The 24,276-nt window shown below is 41.9% G+C and overlaps 1 protein-coding gene across 1 annotated transcript in view; it reads right to left on the bottom strand.

Annotated features, from left to right (window-relative positions):
- The window catches only part of LOC124551324, a 198,114-nt gene that overhangs the window by 117,788 nt on the left and 56,050 nt on the right, over positions 1-24,276 (bottom strand). Inside the window, exons 3-4 of the mRNA XM_047126335.1 lie at positions 24,062-24,182; positions 3,290-3,379 (exon numbers count right to left, since the gene is read on the bottom strand). Coding sequence (XP_046982291.1) covers positions 3,290-3,379; positions 24,062-24,182 — 211 coding nt within the window. The remainder of the gene's footprint in view (positions 1-3,289; positions 3,380-24,061; positions 24,183-24,276) is intronic.

The raw sequence follows: 24,276 nt of genomic DNA, 5'->3' as shown, positions 1-24,276 counted from the left end.
ATAAGAAAATTTTAGTAAAACTTTAAATCAAGATTTTTTTTCCTTGGTCAGATTTTCATGAACTAAGCACTAAATGGTGCCCCAAAATATGATCAAATTACTTGCAAAAAACCATGACAATTCATCCACTAGTTTAGATTAGAGAGTTCAAAAACACAATTCATCCACTAGTTTAGATTAGAGAGTTCAAAAACAAACAGTAAACACAGTGGTTTTACAGATTTATTATTAGTTATCTTCAGATATTCCTTTTCTCATTAACATCACAAGAATAATATGCAAAATAATGGAAAAGGAACTTGAGGGTCTATTAGATTTATTAGATGACAATCAATTTGGCTTTATGAAATGTTAAAACACGAAAGAAGCAGTTCTTATCTACACCCGTCAATAGTGTCAAAAAATAATCAGTTCTGTGTTCAACAATGAAAAACACTGTGAGGTGTTTTAAATTCTCAGAAACACTACTATAAGCTGTAGCGAAAGATGGGCAATGCTCAAGAACCATGAGAGGTCAATGAGTATAGAAGATTAAGAGAGAAAGGTTCTAATTAAAATGGTGTAAGGCTTTGGATGCAGTCTTTCTCCTCTACTGTTTACCAGTACATTGAAAAGCAATGGAGAAAGTAAAAGAAATGTCCATGAGTGGGATTAAAATTTAGGGTGAAGGAAAATCAAATTACAAGATTAGCTCATCACACCACTTTTAAGAATTACAATAATTCTTTAATGAAATGAGCAGTCTATCGAGCACAGACTACGTATTTGCAGTAAAACAAAGACAAAAGTACTGAGTAGTTGTTTTCAGTCCTGAGACTGATTTGATGCAGCTCTCCATGCTACTCTATCCTGTGCAAGCTTTTTCATCTCCCAGTACCTACTGCAACCTACATCCTTCTGAATCTGCTTAGTGTATTCATCTCTTGGTCTCCCTCTACGATTTTTACCCTCCATGCTGCCCTCCAATGCTAAATTTATGATCCCCTGATGCCATGTCCTACCAACCGATCCCTTCTTCTTGTCAAGTTGTGCCACAAACTCCTCTTCTCCCCAATTCTATTCAATACCTCCTCACTATTTATGTGATCTACCCATCTAATCTTCAGCATTCTTCTGTAGCACCACATTTCGAAAGCTTCTATTCTCTTCTTGTCCAGACTATTTATTGTCCACATTTCACTTCCATACATGGCTACACTCCATACAAATACTTTCAGAAATGACTTGCTGATACTTAAATCTATACTCGAACAAATTTCTCTTCTTCAGAAATGCTTTACTTACCATTGCCAATCTACATTTTATATCCTCTCTACTTCGACCATCAGCAGTTATTTTGCTCCCCAAATAGCAAAACTCCTTTACTACTTTAAGTGCCTCATTTCCTAATCTAATTCCCTCAACATTACCCGACTCAATTCGACTACATTCCATTATCCTCATTTTGCTTTTGTTGATGTTTATCATATATCCTCCTTTCAAGACATTGTCCATTCCGTTCAACTGCTCTTCCAAGTCCTTTGCTGTCTCTGACAGAATTACAATGTCATCGGTGAACCTCAAAGTTTTTATGTCTTCTCCATGGATTTTAATACCTACTCTGAATTTTTCTTTTGTTTCCTTTATTGCTTGCTCAATATACAGATTGAATAACATCGGGGAGAGGCTACAACTCTGTCTCACTTCCTTCCCAACCACTGCTTCCCTTTCATGCCCCTCGACTCTTATAACTGCCATCTGGTTTGTGCGCAAATTGTAAATAGCCTTTCGCTCCCTGTATTTTACCCCTGCCACCTTCAGAATTTGAAAGAGAGTATTCCAGTTAACATTGTCAAAAGCTTTCTTTTGGTCTACAAATCCTAGAAATGTGGGTTTGCCTTTCCTTAATCTTTCCTCTAAGATAAGTTGTAAGGTCAGTATTGCCTCACGTGTTCCAACATTTCTACGGAATCCAAACTGATCTTCCCCGAGGTCGGCTTCTACCAGTTTTTCCATTCATCTGTAAAGAATTCGCGTTAGTATTTTGCAGCCGTGACTTATTAAACTGATAGTTTGATAATTTTCACATCTGTCAACACCTGCTTTCTTTGGGATTGGAATTATTATATTCTTCTTGAAGTCTGAGGGTATTTCTCCTGTCTCGTACATCTTGCTCACCAGATGGTAGAGTTTCGTCAGGACTGGCTCTCCCAAGGCCGTCAGTGGTTCTAATGGAATGTTGTCCACTCCGAGGGCCTTGTTTCGACTTAGGTCTTTCAGTGCTCTGTCAAACTCTTCACGCAGTATTATATTTCCCATTTCATCTTCATCTACATCCTCTTCCGCTTCCATAATATTGTCCTCAAGTACATCGCCCTTGTATAGACCTTCTACATACTCTTTCCACCTTTCTGCTTTACCTTCTTTGCTTAGAATTGGGTTTCCATCTGAGCTCTTGATATTCATACAAGTGGCTCTCTTTTCTCCAAAGGTCTCATTAATTTTCCTGTAGGCAGTATCTATCTTTCCCCTAGTGAGATAAGCCTCTACATCCTTACATTTGTTCTGAGTAGTAGTGGATATGAAATTAGTGGCAAACTTAATATCAAAACTGGGAACCACACAGTACACAAAGTGAAGGAATTATACAACCTTTGAACAAAGAAATGCTTCACAGGAGATGCATGGGGAAAACAGGAAGCAGATTAGCACTGACAACAACCTTTGAAGCAAAATACAACAAACACATTACAGGAGATGCACAAGGCATACAGGAATCAGATTAGCACTGTGAAAGAGAGTACTCCTTGCTGGAAGATGTCAACTACTATCAAACACAGGCATTTATTTGAGAAAGACACATTTTTAAGAACTTATGTTTGTAACAAAGGAAACACGGGGGGAAAAAAGGGAGAATTACAGCATCTAAGATGCTGAAAATTAAATGAACTGACAAAATGACAACCGAGGGAAGGGATACATAGAAAACAAAACAAGAAGGGATGGAATGAAAGTGCATGCATTAAAAAAATCTGTGAATAACATCTGTGGTACTAGTGGAAATTATACAGAACAAAAACTGAAGGTAGAGGCAGAGCTTGGAATGTAACAAATTAACAATTAAGTTCTACTCTGAGCTGAAGACATTGGCACTGAATAGTGAATTCTAGTAGGATGCATCAAAACCAGACAAGACATGAAATGGAAAAAATAAACAGAAGGAGATTATGTTTCAATTAGAATTAAGAACATGTGCACATTAATTAGTGATAAACATAGTGAGATGGAGGTGACATAATGCAATACTCACTTCAAAGTCATATTTTGCTTCGCACCCTGGTGACACAAAACTTGCTGGTGAAGCTACCTCTTCTTTAATAAAAAATGGTAGTATCCTTTCCTGTTAAGGAAAAACATATACACATCAATCAGTGATAACAACAGAAGTTAACCATACAAAAATAGAATGGTAAATCTCTTCCACTCTTTGACATTTATAAACAGAACTGCCAAATTTGATGTCAGTTATACAGTCATTTAATGAATGATGATAATTGTTATGAATGTGATACATGAACTGAGTGAGAGGTGTCTAAGATCACCTGTCAAATGCAAAATAAGAAGAAAAATAAATCATAGGGAAGTTCACATTATTTATTTGAGATTTAAGAACATGCATTTTTATTTCTTAATAATTTATTTATTGATTTATTTAACTTGGGAAGCTTAGAGCCATCAGGCCTTGTCTTACATACAACCAGGCATTCTATATATGAGGTGCCCTGTATAAAAACTGTCCAAGTTACAGAATTTATGAAAATGGGTTACATTATCAGTTTGAATTAGAAGTACACCACTTTCAGGCAGTGGTGGATACATATGAGGGGTATCCTCTCTGGGGGGACACCACCTTGACGAAGCACTGTCCGTGCTTGCATATCTGCGTGAAGCTGAGGGCTATGCCAAAGATAGAGGACCTACAGCTGGGAAGGCCTCAACTGATGGATCAGACTAAGAATGTCCCATAACATCCCATCTTCCCTATCCCCTCCTAGTCCTTACCCAATTCCATTTCCCAACCCAAGGTGTGATGCAATCCATGCAGAGGGGTGTGTGGCATTTGGGAGGATGTGTCAAAAATGGAGCCTCAGGGATACTGGGGAACCTCCCTGAGTAAGTAGTCTTACACCGTGCGGGATATTCGTGGTGTGAACCATATGTATCCCCAAATCTCATGGTACCAATATGGACACGACTAAAGAAAATAAAACAAACTGAGAGGCAAACTGAGACCTCAGACACCCAAACATTGGGGTCAGTACCGATGGAAGGCATTCACACTATTGAATCAGGGTCTAGACCTGAGCCAGACGTGGGAACTGTAACCGAGAAGTTGGACCAGATCTAGATTAAAGCCTTGTATGGGGGCCAGAGGAGGAAAATGCTCAAGGAACAGAGAAAAAAGGAAGGGAAAGAATGGCTTCCTTAAGACAAGAGGAGGGAATTAAAGGGGCTTGAACCTAAGACCCTCAAGAAAAAAGTGTCTCAGGTTGAAGGGGATATGCAGACCCCCCACAATGTCGAAGACTGGCAGCAAGAAGATAAGGGAGGAATCGAAGACTCCCTCCCTGCAGAAGCGAGCCTAGAAAAAACCGAGGCAAGAAATAAGGAAACAGACCTACTGTACTGCAGTCTCGGTTTTTAAGATGGCAGTTATTCAGGAAGGCTATCCACTTGTAGCCATCACCTTACAGCAAGAGGAACTTGTACAGATGGTCCTATTTGAAAAGATTGGGGGGGGGGGGGGGGGGGAGGCAGACCCTGGTCCTGGACCCATCTTCAGGAGGGTCTATCTTGATTGTGGTGTCCTCATTTTTGTCTGTGAGGGGCTGCACAGGGTGGAATAGCTTAAGAACAAGATGCCCATGATATCCCCCTGGGAAGATGCGAAGCTGCTGGTCAAGATGGTAGCGGAGCTTCTTAAGACTACAAAGGTATCAATGGTTCACCGATGGGTCGAAATCAGACCAAGGTGTTGGGGCAGGGGTGTACGGGGTTCAGCCGAGACTGGAGGGTATCAGATCCCTAGGAAAACTGGCCTCAGTATTCCAAGCTGAAATTACTGCAATCAGGGCATGTGTGGAGGAGAATACGCGTAGGTGCTACAAGGACCACAGTGTCTACATCTATTCAGACAGTCAGGCAGCACTTGAATCACTGGCAGCTCCTGTAGAATGCCACAGGGCGCTGGCAGAGCTAGGAGGAAGCAATAGGGTAAATGTAGTGTGGGTAAATGTAGTGTGGGTCCCTGGCCACTCAGGGATCTGTGACAATGAACAAGCTGACAGATTGGCCAGGATGGGGGCAGTGACTCCATATATTGGACGGGAACCTGTCCTGACAATCACCAAGGCTATTATCAAACTAGAACTATGGAACTGGCTTAGGAAAGAGCAGATAGGATACTGTACAAAGGCCCGTAAACAAAAACATGGTAAGGTAATTATGCCCAAGCAATGCTTTAAAAGAAGCTCTGTAATCCTGGGATCGAACAGGAAAGAGATCAAACTCATGACTGGACTGATGACCAGCCATGCAGCCATGGGAATTTCAAAAAACTCCTACACACAATGGGTATAATGGAGAAAGACCCTAAATGTAGGCTCTGTGATGAGGGTGAAAAAACTGCATCACATCAAATCTTCGATTGCACGGCATTGGAGAGCAAAAGATACAGAATCCTTGGGACAACTAAACCTGAAGAAATTATGTCTAACAAAAAACTGGTGAAGGGACCCCTTGTAGTATTTGAGGATATTGGTTGGCTTTACTAGATATACAGGAAGCGATATCGCACAATAAACTTCGGTGCGGGCAGTGGTGGGTTAGACCTCAGCTGTTTTAGCTTCCCTGTCAAAATCAAATCATGGGGGGGGGGGGGGGGGGCATACAGGGTGTTGGGCTGCCCATAATGCCACCCATGCCAGTCAGCCCGCACACTATTCATTTGTTTCTTCCGTCAGTCGACTCGACTGAATCGAATTATCGAGTAGTTGTACTTTCCTACGTAGCACATGCATCCGCATCATCGTATTTTATACATTTCTGTCTGGCATATAGATACCTAACACATACCTACGAGAAAAGTTGTAGCCATTCTAGTGATCACGATACATTACAAAGGAGGATAAACTTAATGGCTTAGGTCCGTTGAACACTCACCCTCACAGTGATTGTTCTATTGACAACGTAATTGAACAATTTGTCAGGAAAAATAGGTCCATAGAATTCATCATTTAAGGACAAGAACCACAATTGTAACTTTTTTATATCATAATATGGCATTGTCTTGTATATGTGTATAATAAGTTTTATTTAAACTTCCTTAAACTTTGCATGTGACTTGATTATTTTTTTATTATGGCAAAAGAAAAGGTAGCTGAAAGTATCTTTAGCACCCCCTTCTTGAGGCTTTTCTGTACCCACCACTGCTGTCAGGTGAAACAAGAATATGCACCAAAATCTTTGTATTACAGGGCATTCAACTCTTAGTCATGCAACAGGATGGGCCAAGCCTTGCAGACAGTGAATGCATAACCAGCCATGTCAAGCAACAAGAAACAGTCTCCATATCACAGCACTTTTTTTTCCAAATCTTATATTTTTAGATTATCAACAGTGAGCCATGGCGACTGGCACTAGTTATGCTCCACTTGCAGCGCTGATATCAACAATAGTCTGGTCTTGTATCTCAGACAGTTCCGCCTTTGTTTTTCCAGCTTGGAGTGTGGCCAAGGGCTCTCTCCAGTTGGTGTTCAATGAGACAATATGTTTCGAAGGCAGGCCCTCATCTCTATCCACTGTGGCTGGGGCTCGCCACCCTTGCCGTTTTGCCGTGTCCCGGGTGTATGGTGCTGATTAGTTGACGTGTTTGCGTGTGAAATGGTAGCGGATCCATCATGTCGTGCTGGAAGTCTTCTCATCGTGTAACTGGAGGCATTAAGTTATGTATGATTCATATTCTACTGTTAACCTGTGAAGATTTGTGAAACTTATGGTGGCATGTTGTATCTGCCGGAGATCAGTTAAGCATGGTTCTGAATAAGAGAGTGTTATACTGAACTTAAGAATTCTAAGGCTTCAAAACGTTGTTTGCACAGAGCAGACTCTAATTATATCAGCAGATGCAAAAGGGAATAGAGTTTTACTGATTGTTTTAAACGTTCCTTGCAGTGTTAATTTGATGTATGTTAATTAGTGTGCTCTTCACCCAGTTTTGGTTTTAGACTTTATTTTAGTATGAAGGGCACAGCTTTGTTAAGTCAGTGTAATTTTAATTGTTCTTGTATTTGGTAAATGTCTGAGTTTGGTTTTCAGTTATGTTACAGATAGTCACATAGTTAGTAAGCCTTAAATGGTCTTGAAAACGGTGAATCATGAGTTGAATTTGTCTGCCAGATGAATTATTTGCTGTTGCAGAAATGGTCTGGTATCTGGGGCAGATGGGGTTTGTCTCCTTGGCGGGCAGGCTGAGATCGTGTGTGTGTTCGGTGTGTTTTCTTCCCTGGCTTGCAGCCTGATCATCTTCGAAATTACTTGGCGGTTGCTTTTACTTATTTGTTCCAAGTACCATCTTGTATATGTCGCGCTCCCATCTTTTAGTTAAATATCCGGCCTGTTCACCAAGACTGATGAGAAAATTTCATAAGTAACCGGAAATTTTGATTACATAAGGAATGAGCTTAACAGTGCGCTTATGGTGGTGACTGTCTGTGATCCTTTTGCAATCAGATCTAATTATTATCTTTAAAATACTGTTTGTTATATTAAGTCATGATCCAATCGCATAGTTTTTCTAAGTTTGGTGAAGGACAAGCATCCGAAATTTAAAGACGGTTGAAGTCAGTTGTACGTTTCCTTAAAAGGCCAAAGGTCCAAATTAAATTTTTATATTGGTATTCTGATTCTGTAATAATGAAATTTGTTCTTTGGTTGAAATTCAAATTATGTACCAACCACAAATTTGTCCATCATCAAAGATCCCTAGCTTCCTGTTCCCTTTGAGTAGATGTGGTTAAATTGCAACTTTGGTATCTCTAGCATGTAACTTGAGCAGTACACAGCTCAACTGATAATAGAGCTGAAAAAATGGGGGAGGGGGGGGGGGGGTTCCTTTCATACCCTTAGTATTGATGGTCAAAGATTCTGACAATAGTGTCTGGTAAATTTAGCTAATATGTTTTGCTGTTTCAGAAAGCTGCAAAGTTGCCCAGCATGAGTGGATGGACCTGCCCTGGAATTTCATATTTGTGCCACAAACATTTAATTTACAAGCTGCACCCACGGTTTGCCTGTGGAGGGCAATGTTGAGTTGGCGGCGCGGCTCCAGGCAGCGGCGGTGGATACTTCGGCCTGCCTTCCTGTTGATTACCTTGCTGATGTGGGTGAGTGGCTTGCACACATTAAAGTGTCAGTGGATGACATTGGTCGTACACTCGACTTCTTAAGATCTTCTCAATTTATGCAGAAGCAAATTTACTGTGTGCTGGCTCACCCAAGTCACTATAATAACTGTTTAACAGATTTATAAACTGCCCATCTCAGTGACGCAATGCAGGGACTTTGAAATCAACTTGTTAGTGACATTCGTGATTTAAAATCTTCTTCCGTCACACTTGCTTTGGGTGAGGGAGGTTTGGGAGATGAGCTCATTGTGCAGATGAAAGATAAAGGCCTGGGAGTGCAATGTAAAACTGTGTATTCTGATTGTTTTTTGAAATTACTGAATCCTGTTGTAAAATTGTTTGAAGGTATTTCAGAATGACATATTGAAACCTTAGATCATATTCAGAAATTGTTGTGGTTGTTTGTCTGGTTACAAGTTCATGCTGATGCTTTGGGGGTGAAGCATTGAGTAATTTTGTCTTTATTGTATCCAATCGCTCGAGGGAGCTTTGGTAAGATGTTAGCAGAGGACTTGCAGAATCAAGGAACATTGGTTGAACTCTGTCTGAAAATTTTATGGAGAAAGCTCCCGCATTGAATACAGGGTAGAGTTGGAGTGTGATTTCTATTGGAGGATACAAACAGATGATAAGATGCTAGCCCAATATTTTGATCGAGTGCATACTGCAGTTGCTGCTCTTGACATTTTGGTATCAGAAATAGATAATATTGAACATCTGCTTGAGGGGATGCATCCTCAAGATCGTTCACGCTTAACATTTGTGCAGTGTCCAACTTCATTGGCACAGTTCCAGCATCTAATTGATTACATAGAAAAGGTCTCCCTAGTTGATCAACGTCTGAAATGCCAATTAAACAACCTCGCATGGTAATTTCTGGTGGTGATAGAGAAAGGGGGTCCTATAGTCCTTGTGTGTTATGATGTTATCGTTGCCAAGCTACCGATCACTTAATGCGGCAGTGTCCCGCGTCCAGGAGCCCTAGGCCGAATAGCTAATGCCAGAGGCGAGGTAAGGGTAGCAAAGACCGTAACTGGCCTTTGAACTGTAAGGCAATTAAGGGTGCGAGTCATTCTCCCTTGCCATATGTTTATGCTCATATTGGAGATGAGCCAGTTTGTGATTTAGTTGATTCCAATAGTTTGGTATCTTTAATTGACCAGACATGGTATCTAGAATTCCGACATTTGTGTAAATTTTCCTTATCAGTCCCTCCTGTCAAAGATGTCGTGTTGCAGACGGGTGCGAGTTGCCTTTTGGCACATTAATGGGTTTTCCTGGCCACATAAGTTTATCATTGCTAGTAATTTGAAGATTCCCATGATATTGGGATGTAAGGTTGGTTATTAATTATGCAGATGGTGCTTTCCGTTTTAAATTCCCTTCCGATTCTGTCATGTCGCTTTGTTCATGTAATCTGTCACTGGGGACTAGTGACGACTATTTGGATAATGTGTAGGTGGAGATAGGTCACCTTTCAATCGAGCAAGCGGGGGGATTGAGAGAGGTCCTTGAGCAGTACCCACAGGTGATGTCCCAGTGGTTAAGCGAGATGAAACTTTTGGAGTACGAGATAATCTTGACTGACAGTGTTCCCGTTCACCAGGTTCCATATAGATTATCACCTCCAAAGATGGGGATATTAAAGCAAAAAATTAATAAAATGCTTCAGGATTAGGCCATCCACCTCGCTGTATGCTACACTCATTTTCTTGGTTCCAAAAAAACAAGGCAAAGATTTTCATGTTGTTATAGACTACCGTCATCTTAACAAGAAGGTAGTCCTGGAATCTGTGCCGCTTCCAGATTTACACAACAGAGGAGTTCAACTTTTATCTTGATCATAAGCAATTGCTCCTAGAGACAGATAACCAGGGTTTGAACTGGGTTCTGGCTAGGTCACGAAAAATCAGTTGAATTGCTCATTCGGCTGTGCATATTTCAGCATTTTGTTTTGACATCAAACATATTAAGGGTTCTGATAATGCAGTAGCTGATGCATTAAGTCGTATGTTTGCTGAGGAGCCTTCCGAGGCCCAAAGATCTGAACCGCAATTTGTGGTGGAAGATACACTGTCGGATATTCCTGAGCTATTTTGTGACCTGCTAGAAAAGCAGTTGGAGGACTTGGTCTGGGGACTGGTTACGGAGAAGTTAATGCTAAGGGAGCTTTCTCCGGGTTATTGTCTTAGTCGTGGTGTCCTTTGCAAGCAGGTGGGCAAGGACCAGCAGTTAAAGATTTGCTTGCTGATGTGTTTGGTACCTATGGTACTTAAGTACTTCCGAGAGTCTGTAGTTGGTGGCCATTTAGTCATGTGCAAGACCTTAGCCGAGGCCCTTGAAAGATTTGTTTGGCCCTCACTGTATCACAAAGTGCGTCATTTGGTTGCAAGTTGTCAGGCATGTAAAAGGCCGAAACCCAATGTAGGCACTTCTCATGGGCTATTACCCTCTCAATTGAGTCTTTATTGACTACATAACACCATTGCCGCACACTAGAAGGGGTAACAAATATGTATTGGTTGTAGCCGATGCCTTCTCTTGCTTTGTGTGGTTGCTACCAACTCGTGGGGTTGGCTAGAGTAATTTCACAGTTTGGACCACCTAAATCCTTGGTGAGTGACAATTCCCCAGCCTTCTTATTGAAGATCTTTAAGGCCTTTTGTTTCAACCATGGGATCAAACATATTACCACCACTCCATATAATCAGAGGGCGTCCTTTGTGGAGAGGGTCAACCAGAATTTAAAGGCAGCCTTCACTAGAACCATTCTAAGTCACCAAGTAGATGGGATTTGAGTTTTCCCTGGCTTAATCAGGTATTTAATTTCGCGAGACATGAGGCCACTGGTGTTGCACCCAATGCATTAATGTTCACGTATTCTGTTAATTCTCCCCTCTCGAACTTGTGAAGTATCAGTGATTTGTTGCCAGCATCAATCACTCCTGAAGATTTGAGAGAAAATTGGCAGCGGGCTCAGAATAACATACATTTATTGCACAGGTGGCAGGCAAAGAGGTACAATAAAGGGTGAAAACCCTTTCCGAGGAAAATTGGCGATTAGATATTTGTTCGCAATTTGGCCACTCCCATGGATCAGGATGTAAAGGGCAAGCTTAAGCCAAGATATCGTGGGCCGTGCCAAATCTGTAACATTCATAGTCCAGTGAATTTCCAGGTAAAGGAGCTTAGCTCGGGTGGGGTTTCAAGAGTACCCCTTGAGCCAGGTTAAGTTGGCATCATAGTTTTTTTACCATTGGCTCCTCTGGTGGGTGGATCTCGAATAGGAGGGCGAGATTGGCACCTGGCACTAGTTATGCTCCACTTGTGTCGCTGATATCAACACTAGTCTGGTGTTGTATCTCTGACTGTTCCGCTTTTGTTTTTCCAGTTTGGAGCATGGCTGAAGGCTCTCTCTGGTCAGCGTTCAACGAGGCAATATGTTTTGAATGCAGGCCCATGTCTCTATCCACTGTGCCTGGGGCCTCAGCATCCTCGCCATCCTTGCCATTTTGCCACGTGCCGGGTGTACGGTGCTGATTAGTCAACGAGTTTGCGTGCGAAATTGTGGTGGGTCCATCATCTCGTGCTGGACGTCTTCTCATCGTGTAACCGGAAGCATTGAGTTGTGTACGATTCATATCCTGCTGTTAATCTGTGAAGATTTGTGAAACTTATGGTGGCATGTTGTATCTGCCGGACATCAGTTAAGCATGGTTCTGAATAAGAGAGTGTTATACTGAACTTAAGATTTCTAAGGCTTCAAAGTGTTGTTTCTGCAGAGCAGAGAGTAATTATTTCACCAAATGCAAAAGGGAATAGAGTTTTACTGATTGTTTTAAATGTTCCTTGCAGTGTTAATTTGATGTAGTATGTTAATAAGTGTGCTCTTCACCCAGTTTTAGTTTTATACTTTTTTTTAATATGAAGGGCACAGCTATGTTAAGTCAGTGTAATTTTAATTGTTCTTGTATTTGGTAAATGTCTGAGTTTGGTTTTCAGTTATGTTACAGATAGTCACATAGGTAGTAAGCCTTAAATGGTCTTGAAAACACTGAATCACGAGTTGAATTTGTCTGCCAGATAAATTATTTGCTGTTGCAGAAATGGTCTGGTATGTGGGGGAGATGGGGTTTGTCGCTTTGGCGGGCAGGCTGAGATTGTGTGTGTGTGTTCGGTGTGTTTTCTGTCCTGGCTTGCAGCTTGATCATCTTCGAAATTACTTGGCGGTTGCTTTTACTTGTTTGTTCCGAGTACCACCTTGTATATGTCGCGCTCCCATCTTTTAGTTAAATATCCGGCCTGTTCACCAAGACAGATGAGAACTTTTCATAAGTAACCGGAAATTTTGATTACATAAGGAATGAGCTTAACAGTGCGCTTATGGTGGTGACTGTCTGTGATCCTTTTGCAATCAAATCTAATTATTATCTTTAAAATACTGTTTGTTATATTAAATCATGATCCAATCACATAGTTTTTCCAACTTTGGTGAAAGACAAGCGTCCGAAATTTAAAGACGGTTGAAGTCAGTTGTATGTTTCCTTAAGAAGCCAAAGGTCCGAATTAAATTTTTATATTGTTATTCTGATTCTGAAATTCTGTAATAATGAAATTTGTTCTTTGGTTGAAATTAAAATTATGTACCAACCACAAGTTTGTCCATCAGCAAAGAGCCCTAGCTTCCTATCCCCTTTGAGTAGCTTTGGTTAAACTGCAATTTTGGTTTCTGTAGCATGTAACTTGAGCAGCACACACCTCAGACAGTGTTATTATGTCAGCAGGAAAAATAATTCCTTATAGTGTACATTCTTTGGAGTCATAATATTTCATTTTTACATTGGCAACACCAATCTCTTGTATCAACTAATGATTTTAAGGGGTGTTTACCCTGATGAATATGAACCGATGTTATCAAATCATCGAAATGTTTTTCATCTGGATACGGCTTGTGAGATACGTGATTGGAAATCACAGGTTGCTGATACACTCAAACATCTTTCTCAATGGTATTCTGCAGTAGCTAACACCAAAATAATTATTATGGAGAAAACAGAGATGGTAAAAAATTCTGTCCATGTAAAATGTGTGGTATACTGCAATACTGGCATTGGGAAGCACTGACGTCTGCATAAAAGAGGAAAACTGCTGGCTCAAATGACACCTCACACAATGATCAAAGGCATTACTCTTCCTGTCTCTAAAACAAAAGACATAAAAATCTACTGCAGAAACACTTTGGCCCACTGTAATAAATTATGAAATAAATATATATCACTGAAGATGTAGCTCACACTGCAAAACTAGTTGGATCATAAATAAAGATCTATCGCACAGCTGAAGCGGTCCTTTTCATCATGGTACTTTGGCTCAACATGGGAAGATGTTAAGTCATTGCAGTTTTATAAAACAGTAACATCAGCTAGTGAAACAGGTCACACATGTAATAAGAGTTCCAAAATAGTCCATCAATGGTTGATGTGAAATGCTCGATATTGTTATCTGAATGAGAACGATTGAAGACTTAAAACAACAATATTACTCAGTCTGTGTGAACAGTGTCTATCATAATAATTCTGTTAATGTGCCTGATTATTTGAAGGTCATTTTCTTTTGTAGTGTTCAAGGTCTGAGTAGACTACAAAATTTGAGCGCAAGAATTCCTATTTTCTGTTCTCAGTTTTCAGCTGTTCTTTTTGATATGTTATTATTCAATTTTTGTTGAAATTCTTTTTTATTACTGTGTAGAAAAGTAATTACAGTGTCACTTTATTTTAATTTAACTGCTTTCTTCAGAAACTTTTGGAATTTAAAAAGATGACATTTTTGTAAAAAAAAAAACAAAAAAATATATAAAATTATGCAAAACTGCAACAACAATGACCAGCTTAAGTTAACAAAAACAAATGGGTTCATTATGATTACATTTCGTGAAACAATAGAACTTTAATATTAAACCATTAAGGATGCAACTATGAAAGAAAACCATGTGTGACAATCATTGTTTTACCACTAGAGGTTTTTCATCCTTAATGAAAAATGTGGCTTCAGCAACTTGACCAGTTTTGATACTAGACACCTCACATTTTACATGACATTCATCAGGATTAATGTGTCATAAGTTATATCAAATTCAGAACACAATATATTAATTAATCCAATAGTAGGTTCTTGGTAAAACATTGTCTATCATTATAACTAAAGAAGACACTTTTCTAGACTTGTTTCATGAAATTTATTATTACTGTATGATCTGTGTTTTGAGTTATAAACACATTTTCTAGTAGATAACAGATACCAAAGATGAGGACCAAGGAAAGATAAACATGTCAAGTTCTTAATGTATTACTTGCTACGTTGGTTAGATGGGGATATCAATCTGTACGAGGCTCAGAGAACACCACAGATGCTGGAAGATTAAAGCAGCCACATTTGACCTTTGTTGAGTTTTGCTTGATTCATGAGTAGATAAAGCCAAAAATTTCCATTTCTGTGCATATTCCCACCAAGATGTCTGTTTTGTCATGTTGTTGTTCTTGTTGTGATCTACAGTCCTAGGACTAGTTTGGTGCAGCTCTCAATGCTATTCTGTCTTGTGCAAGCCTCTTCAGTTCTGAATAACTACTGCAATCTACATCCTTCTGAATCAACTTACTATACCCATCTCTCATCTCTTGGTCTCCTGATATGATTTTACGCTATCACGGAATATTTGTTGTGTTATAGTGCGGACATAACACAACAGAAATGGTGACGACGGAGGTTGAACCAACGATGTTGGAAGCGCTTATTGTGCAACTGATAAATCAACAAGCCGTAAATCAACAACAGCTGATGAGCAAGTTGGAACCAATACCTACCAGTATCACCCTCAACCAGCAGAAGCAGCAGGTCCCTGCTTTTCCATCTTTCGATGAGTCACTGGAAGAATGGGACTCCTACGAAACCAGACTACGGGAACGTTTCCAAGCGTTTCAGGTATGCGACGCCAAGTTAATGAAATCTCTTTTCCTGTCTTGGTCCAAACCTACAGTATACTGGCTCTTGTGCAAGTTAGCTCTGCTCACGACTCCTTCGGAACTCTCCTTCAAGCACATGTGTGACTTGCTAACACAGATTTATCAACGTCATTCTCATGTCATTACTTCCCGAGTTCAGTTTTACCAATGCAAGAAACAGCCCAATCAGTCTCATAGGGAGTGGGCAGTGGAACTACAGGGCCTCAGTCAGAAATTTTGTTTCGTTACCCCCAAGAACAAGGAGTCCTATGCCGAGGAAATGATTCAAGACATGATTATACATGGTGCCCCTGATAAGGAATTCCGAAACAATGCTTTACAACTGGAAAACCCGACACTCGATAAGGTCCTAGAATTAGCCCAAACGTTTGAAGTGTCCAGTGATGTAGGAAAACGGTTAGAAACTTGGGCCGATATCGCCGCAGTACATACTCCTGTTTGCGGCCGCAAGACCGAGGAACTGCAACGCCATTTCTGCATGGAAGACGCAATAGATGTTGATGCTGTTCAGAAAGGCCCACCTTCTCCACGATCACGTCACACGGTACAAAAAACTTTCTATAAGTGGCCGCCCCAGAAACTGCCTTCCTGCCCTGACTGTTTCAAACGACATGAGAGAGAGGACTGCCCTGACAGTTGGGCCTACTGTACAAACTGTTCACTAATGGCCATCTCGCCACTGTCTGTCGGGCAGCAAATAAGCGGCAAAACTGATACATGGCGGAACAACCGATGGACGTAAACGTGGTAGCTTCCATTGAATTCCAAGACCCGGCGAACAAACTGTACATAGACGTCAGCATTAGTAACCATCCGATAAAATTACAAGTGGATAGGGGGCTGCCGTTAGTCTGTTGAATTCAAAAACGTATGCTCGCCTCGGCGCCCTACCTCTCCAGGAACCTACCAGGTGGCTGGTAGCTTATAATAAGATGAACATTCCACTTCAAGGCCAAGTCAGGGTGTATACTTGGACAAGGAAAAAAAAATTCCTGGATATTTCCCGGATTTCCCTGTTGAGAATACACTTTCTCCTGGGTGAAAATACACTTTTTCCGTGTTAAGTGACAGTATACTTTTCCTCGGCTCTGTACAACTTATGAATCCTTAGAATGTTTATGGTTTTCTACACAGACGTAGAAATTGCCGGCACTTTAGGATACGAAACCCAGGGGGAAAAAACACATTTTGGAAAGATCTTTGATGTGCAGCAACATGCACACCGCATTTTTTCGTGTTGCACAGGTATAAATTCAAATTCCACCAAACAGTGCATGTTACTTTCTGAAGCAATGAAATCGAGATTGTGATGTGCTTTTGGAGGCCAGTCATGGCTCATGTCACATGTTCTCGCCAGCTAATGACAGTATAGGACACGTGATGTAGTCAACCAATAGCAAGATCACTCTTAGTAGCGCGAACACACAAAAAAGAAAAGTTAATGGTTTAAATTAATATACAAAGTGTTGCTACAAGAAAAACAAAGCTTTCACAAATAATATTGGTCTCGAAGATTAATAAGCTGCAAGAGACGCTACGCTTCCACATATAATGCTGATCTTTTTGCGTGTGTTACACTTTAAGATACATCACACAAATGCGCCAGTAAAATTTTTTAATAACTACGTAAATGTCTGATCTTCTGGGCTGGAAATTCTTCCAGATGGTTGTCCTCAAAGAGTTGATTTTTAAATGAGAGTCAAACGCTCTGTGATTTAAGAAATTCATCGTACAAGCTCGCACATGGTTCATCTTGCGTAAAAGGAAATTTACTTTGAAAGTAACACTTTTCAAGCCACCATTCGCAATATTTTCCCGTGACCTGTCAGAAATTGGTTCATTTCAGCAGTTGCCAGAGAGCACCAGATAACAGGCGTCACTGCGCCTGCGCAGCTACGACCACGCAGGAAGCCCGCAACTTCGTACGTGTAAAACGTTAAAAGATGTTGCATTACGTCATAAAAGAAACAAGACATCAAAGGATACTTCAAGAGCATCAGAATTTGGTGAACCATACTAAAATGCATAATTCAGCTTAAAGTGCACAATCGTTATGTCCAGATTCGGATGTAATTTTCTCAAGTACCAGTACTGTATTATCTCACGTTTGGTTCTTTATTATGGCATAATGCCATATGAGCTAGAAGATGGAAAAAGTGCACTTGAAATGCAGCGAACAGTTGAAACTAGCCAACAGTGTGAAATTAAACTCTTCATTTCAAATAAATTGACTGCCTCTGTGCAAAAGATTAATAAAAGCCAAATTTCTTTAGCAAACCGACAAAAATAACTTCATTGTTCTGCAAGGCAATTGATGCTTGACTGTCAGCAAGGTGGAAATAAAACCTAAAACTAACAACATATTTTAGCCTTCCGTAATTATACGAACGTATTTTAATTAAGTTGGTAGCTCCCGGCCACAGAAATCCATTTTGTTTTCATTTACTGTGAGAGCAATAAACGAAGCGGAATCAGCAAACTCACTAAACATAACCACAGGTCACAAGGAGACTACCCACCTCCCCACTACAACTCAGACTGCTCTGTGCATCAGCCCCGGATCTACGTTATTTCCAAACCGGGGAAATTTAGATAGTGGCGGCCAGCCATACATCTGTAGCCAGAAGCGGGAGAAGGTACTACTCATATGCGACTCAACTGCAGATGCGCAAGAGCCCGCCCGCAACTGAATCTAATGTAAACAGCTGTCAGGTCACGCTCATCTGAGGCAATTTCTTGTTAGGAAGCACTGCATATTCTTCCTAAAGCCTTTGACACACTTTGGTTGGCAGACACTTGTATGAGCACTGTGTTTTGTTGCTGTATATGGCGCATTTCCTTTGCGACTTGAGTTTTATTTTCGTTTTTTTCTCTCTTGTTCACGTTTTGTTGCTGCAGTATTATTCTGCAGAAGCGGGTACAGTAATATCCTTCATTAGAGTATTGGTTCTTACCAGTCAAAATCACATAAATTTAACTGATAACTAAAACACTGAAAAATTCCTTGAATTCTAAAAAATTCACGGGTTTTTCCCGGTTTTTTCCTGGACGAAAAAATTCCCGGGTTTCTCCCGGATGTCCCGGGTCGTACACACCCTGCAAGTCGATCTACAAACTACTTATCGTGGTGTGACACGCACCCTACCTTTTCTCATTGTACATAGCGATTCCACTGCCAACCTGTTTGGACTGGATGCGTTCAGAGCTTTCGGATTCTCCATAAAAGATTCGGTTAACTTGATCTCCGATGAAGTACCTTACGCAGAATTGGACGACCTATGCACAGAATTTCAGGTATTATTCAACCCAGAATTGGGAACAGCGAAGAACTTCGAAGCTCACATCACCTTGAAAACTAATGCACGGCCCCGATTTTTTCGCGCTCTCCCAGTGCCTTTGGCACTATGCACTGAAGTGCAGGAAGAACTCTTCCATCTCGCTTCCATCGGGGTTTTAGAACCAATTTCATACAGTTCTGGGTGATGCCCTTAGTTGTCATCAAGAAGCCTTGGGGGAAAATCAGATTGTGTGGTGATTTCAAAGTGACCATAAATGCTCAGACAGATTGACACGTATCCCCTGCCTTGCCCAGAAGAATTGCTAACCAAACTCCAGGGTGGTAAATATTTTTCCCAAATTGACTTGGCAGAAGCATATCTACAATTGCCTTTGGATTCAGCATCGCAGGATTTTATGGTCATTAACATGCCTCATAGGCTGTATCGACATAAACGCCTCATGTATGGTATCGCCAGTGCCTCAGCTATTTACCAGCGGTTCCTCGAACAACTGGTCGCTGGCATTGACGGCTGTGTCAACTATCTGGACGATATCATTGTGACAGGACGCACACCAGCAGACCACCTACGCAACCTCCGCCACCTGTTTATAGTATTATACGATGCTGGTCTTCGCTGCTGTAAAGAGAAATGCTGTTTTTTTCCAGCGGGAAATTGAATACCTCAGACACCGTATCTCCCAGGGCGGCGTCCAACCTTTGGACAAACACATCAAGGCTATCCTTCAGCTTCCAAGACCGTCAATGCTCACTCAACTCCACTCATTTTTAGGAAAAATTGCGTACTACAGCAAGTTTATACCGGACGCAGCAACCAAAACTGCACCGCTCTCTCATCTATGCAAAAAGAACATCCCATTTATCTGGTCACCCGCTTTTGAGCAGGCCTTCCAGTCCCTAAAAAGTCACCTTCTCATGGCTCCTTGTCTGGCACGGTTTGAGCCGGGCAGACAGGTAGTGTTAGCAACAGATGCATTGGACTTCGGCATTGGTGCTGTCTTGGCTCACAAATATCCTGATGGTTCCGAGCATCCTGTCGCCTATGCTTTGAAAACTCTCACAGACTCAACGCGGATATTCACAAATTGAAAAAGAGGCATTGGCGATTATTTTCGCCCTCAAGAAGTTTCACGTTTTCTTGTAAGGAATCAAGTTCCACCTAATTACCGACCACAAACCCTTAATAGCCCTTTTGAATCCAGCGTCTAAAGCCCCGGACAGGACTGCGAATCGCCTGCAATGGTGGGCACTGTTTCTAGCTCACTACAATTATTCAATCCACTACCGCAAAACCTCAGAACATGCCAATAGCGATGCCCTGTCGCGACTTCCTTGTGGCCCAGATCAGGATTTCGACTCTGAATAATTACTTTGCTCTCATATCGATGAGGAGGCACAGGCTGCAGTGGATGCTTTTCCTATCACCAGTTCCATGGTTGCAACGGCTACAGGCACCGATGAGGACCTTCAACTAGTCCGCGGCTTGATCATCAGAGGTTGGCCAGAGCGGCCACCTCCACACTCTTCGCCTGCTTTCCACCAATTTTTCTCTGTGAAACATCAGCTGCTCCTAACTGATGGAGTGATTTTGCTGGCATCAGACGATCATCATCCGCGGGTTGTGGCTCCCCAATCCCTCCGCCTGCAGGTGTTGAAATTACTTCATGTTGGCGACTGGGGCATAACAACAACCAAACTCCTTGCTCCTCGTTTTGTCTACTGGCCGGGACTAACCACTGCCCTCGAAGATTTGGTACACAGCTGCCCCCGCCTGCCAGGACCAGCAGGCAGCGCCCCGGCAGACATTCACCTCTTGGTCACCCTGTTTCCGGCCTTGGGAACGCGTGCACGCCAATTTTGCGGGACCTTTTTTCAACGAAATGTTTTTGGTACTCGTCGATGCTTACTCCAAGTTTCCATTCATGGTCCGATGCAGCTCCATGTCCACCTCTGTCACTCTCGCGGAAATGGAGAAGATTTTCACCATTGAAGGCCTCCTGGAAATACTTGTGACAGACAATGGCCCACAATTCCGCAGCCATGAGTTCTCTGACTTTTGCCTTCATCATGGTATCCGCCATGTCCCGACACCACCGTTTCACCCTCAATCTAACAGGGAGGTGGAACGCATGATGCGAACCTTTAAGCAACAGATGAAGAAGTACGTGACGGAGCGTACTACCGCTACTGCAGTAACGCTGTTTCTTAATTCTTATAGATCCACACCCACGGGCGACAAGAGCCCAGCGGAGTTGCCCCACGGTCGGCAGCCTCGGACACTGCCGAATCTCCTGCTGCCTGCCCCAAAGCCTGCGCCACCACCGCAGATGCCACGCTTCCGCCCTGGCACACCTGTCTGGGCCCGGGCGTTTGGCAACCAACCTAACTGGGTGCTGAGCCACATCTTACAACAACGTGGAAGGAAAGTCTTCAAGGTTCAACTCCAGAACCGGGAGGTGATGCGGCACTCTAATCAACTCCGCCTCCGGTCCATGCGCTCACAGACCGCGGATGTCAATCAGTGGGAAATCCACACGGCTGTGTCCCAGCCACCTCGCCCGCCTCCACCTATATCTGATCTCTTTGTTCCAGCAGGCGGCCTTCAGACAACCTCGGAGAGTCAATGGCTGTCGCGGACATCCATTGCTTAGCCCCCATCCTATCCGCCACTCCGCCGCTCCGCATGTCTCCGCGGCAAACACCCACCGCCATTGACGGGCTCGTTTTGGCAGCGCTCGGGTGGCCTCGACCGCATCCAACACAGCCTCACGGCGACAGGGGAAGCTGAGGCCAGCCAGACACCACATCCCCCTGCAGTCGACCCGGCTCCTACACCGCCCCTCGCCGGACCTGCCCGCGTACAGCAGGAAGATCTCCCACATAAGTCTCTTCCATCCTCTGACGAGGAAATGCCATTACACTCGCCTTGTTCCTTCCTTCCTCCCCGACAACCACAAGTCCCTCGATGCAAAAAAGGTCATTTCCGACCCTATTCCACAACCCGCCCACATAGCTCTGATGAGGAACCAATGGATGTGTCATTCGTACATGCTCGCTGTTTTACAGCTTCTCAAGGGGGGAGGTGTGTCGTATCGGCTGCTGCACAGCAGCCGTCAACTCGGCGCGGCGTGCTACAACACGCATGGCACACAGCAAGTACCGCTGGCGCCGCACACGATGTCAACAACTGGTGCAAGTGAATGCGTCGTCGCGGGGTTAGCGGCAGCATACACACCACTACCGATACAGATTACCCTGGCGGTGCTGCCCTTGCCACCAGAGTGAGCAACCATGTAAGGGCGCCATCTACCAACACTCTGACCTGCAGATTTAAGCGAGCTCCCTGAGCCTGTTTAACCAGTTCCGTCTTCGCCGATGACTGTGTTACTACCCGGCAGTGGTTTGGACTTGTATTCTCTACCAGTGACTGATTTCTCCTTGGCGCTACAGCCAGTGAAGTGTTGTGTAGTCGAACTTAAGTTTTGTTTTGAGTGACAGAAGGTCAAATAAATTTGGTTATCATGGAATATTTGTTGTGTTATAATGCGGACATAATGTTCATCTTACATTCTCCTTTCATGGCACTTTCCCATTCAGTGCAACTGCTCTTCCAATTTATTTTTTGTTTCTGATAGAATTACAATGTCATCGACAAACCTCAAAGTTTTTATTTCTTCTCCCTGACCTTTAATTCCTACTCCAATTTTTTCCCTGGTTTCCTTTACTGCTTGTTCAATGTACAGATTGAATAACATCAAGGATAGGCTACAACCCTGTCTCACTCCCTTCTCAACCACTACTTCTCTTTCATGCTTCTCAACTCTTCCACCTGCTGTCTCACCAAGTTGTAAATTGCCTTTTGCTCCCTGTTTAGTCATAGTTATTGCAAATGATGTCCTAATGAATTTTGTAAATTCATATGCAATTGTGTTTATAGTTTAAGAGTCAATAAATTACTGTAAAATAGCTTTACAACCCGAAACTTAAGTCATAAAGTAAGAATAAAGTTAGTGAAAAAAGGCTAAAAATGTGTTTCTGTCAGTTAATACAATAGATCACAATATTTTGAAATTATTATAGAAAATAAAAAAAAAAACATTTACATTCGTTTATGACAAGTATAACAATAGAGACATACGACAAGAAAGTATATTTAAACTATGAACACCAGCAGCAATGGACAAGAGTCAATCATGGAAAAGGTAGAGAAAGAGAAATATGATGAAACACAATTAATTATGGGAGAGAGGAGGGGGGGGAGGGGGGGGGGGGGAGAAAGTGGCATAACTGAGAAATGAGGAGAGACTTAAGTATGACTGGGATGAGACTGGAGCATTTACTGTATGACAATAGGAAAACTGACCATTCATGTTACTTGGTTGGAAATTTTGTGAAGGTAACAGAAGTTCTTCAGCTTCTTCTTAAAAGCAACACAGCATTGAGTTGCACTTGGAGTGCAGGGTAGCACATTTTGAGGTTGACAGTACCAACAGAGGAATAGTTTGTGAATGATTTTGTTTTATGAATAGCCACATGTAGGATACAAGATTAATGAGACCTTGTGTTCAAAAAAATGATGAGTTGACAGCTGCTTAATGTCTTTTATGAGGCATTGTATTTCATGCCTAAGGGAGCTGATGAAGTACACATAGTGCATGGTAGTCAGGTAACTTGTCTGGCCACAGACAACCTAACTGGTATTGTCAAGTTGTCATTGCAGATGTAATGGACACACATATTCATGGCTAGTTCCAAGAATATAGTTTTGTCACTAGTACTGCCATGCTGGATTCTATAACAAGAGGGGAAGTTTGTAGGAGAATGAGTGATTGCACTGGTTTATGCACTGCATTTTGTGGAAGTAAGTTACAAAACATTCTGAGGGCGTTAAGGGAGAGTAAGTCTTTCTGCATGTGGCAACAGTATTATCTGCCTAGTTGAAATGCTGATCCAAAGTTAGATTCAAGTTCTTCACCACTTTTTGATATGGTGTTGGAATACCATCATGACTTTTTTGCTGGTATAGTCAGTGACATAAAAGTAGCATGATGCAAATTGTTACTCACATGATACAAACACTTTCCTGGTGGCATACAATTCCCTTGCAAAGCTACTTTATTCTCATTTTTAACATGAAAGTGTTGTGTGTTGTCCTGTCACAGAGAAATGTGGATGCATTAATCAATGACAGTGAGTAATGTTAGCCACAGAGAAATGGAAGAATGGAAATTTATTCACACCTGATCTTCATCCTTTTCCTTTATTTCCACTTGTGAGACTACATCAATCATTGCGCATACCTTGTGCTCTTCAGTTTCTATTTCACTGTCACTTTCTTCTGGTCCTCCACAATCCGCTGTCAAGGCATCACAAAATCCGTCAGTGTTTGTAGATTTCTCCATTTGAGATACAAATGGTTCTCTGTGGGCAGAAGGAAACAATTACACAAATTAATGATGGATGTTAACAATTAAGTAATTAGGCTTGGGCAAGAAGTACTGAACAGGAAATTTGA

Source organism: Schistocerca americana, chromosome 9 (assembly GCF_021461395.2).
Source record: "Schistocerca americana isolate TAMUIC-IGC-003095 chromosome 9, iqSchAmer2.1, whole genome shotgun sequence".
Classification (NCBI taxonomy): Eukaryota; Metazoa; Arthropoda; class Insecta; order Orthoptera; family Acrididae; genus Schistocerca; species Schistocerca americana.
The sequence above is the reverse complement of the archived record's forward strand: the minus strand, read 5'-3'. Positions and strand labels throughout refer to the sequence as shown.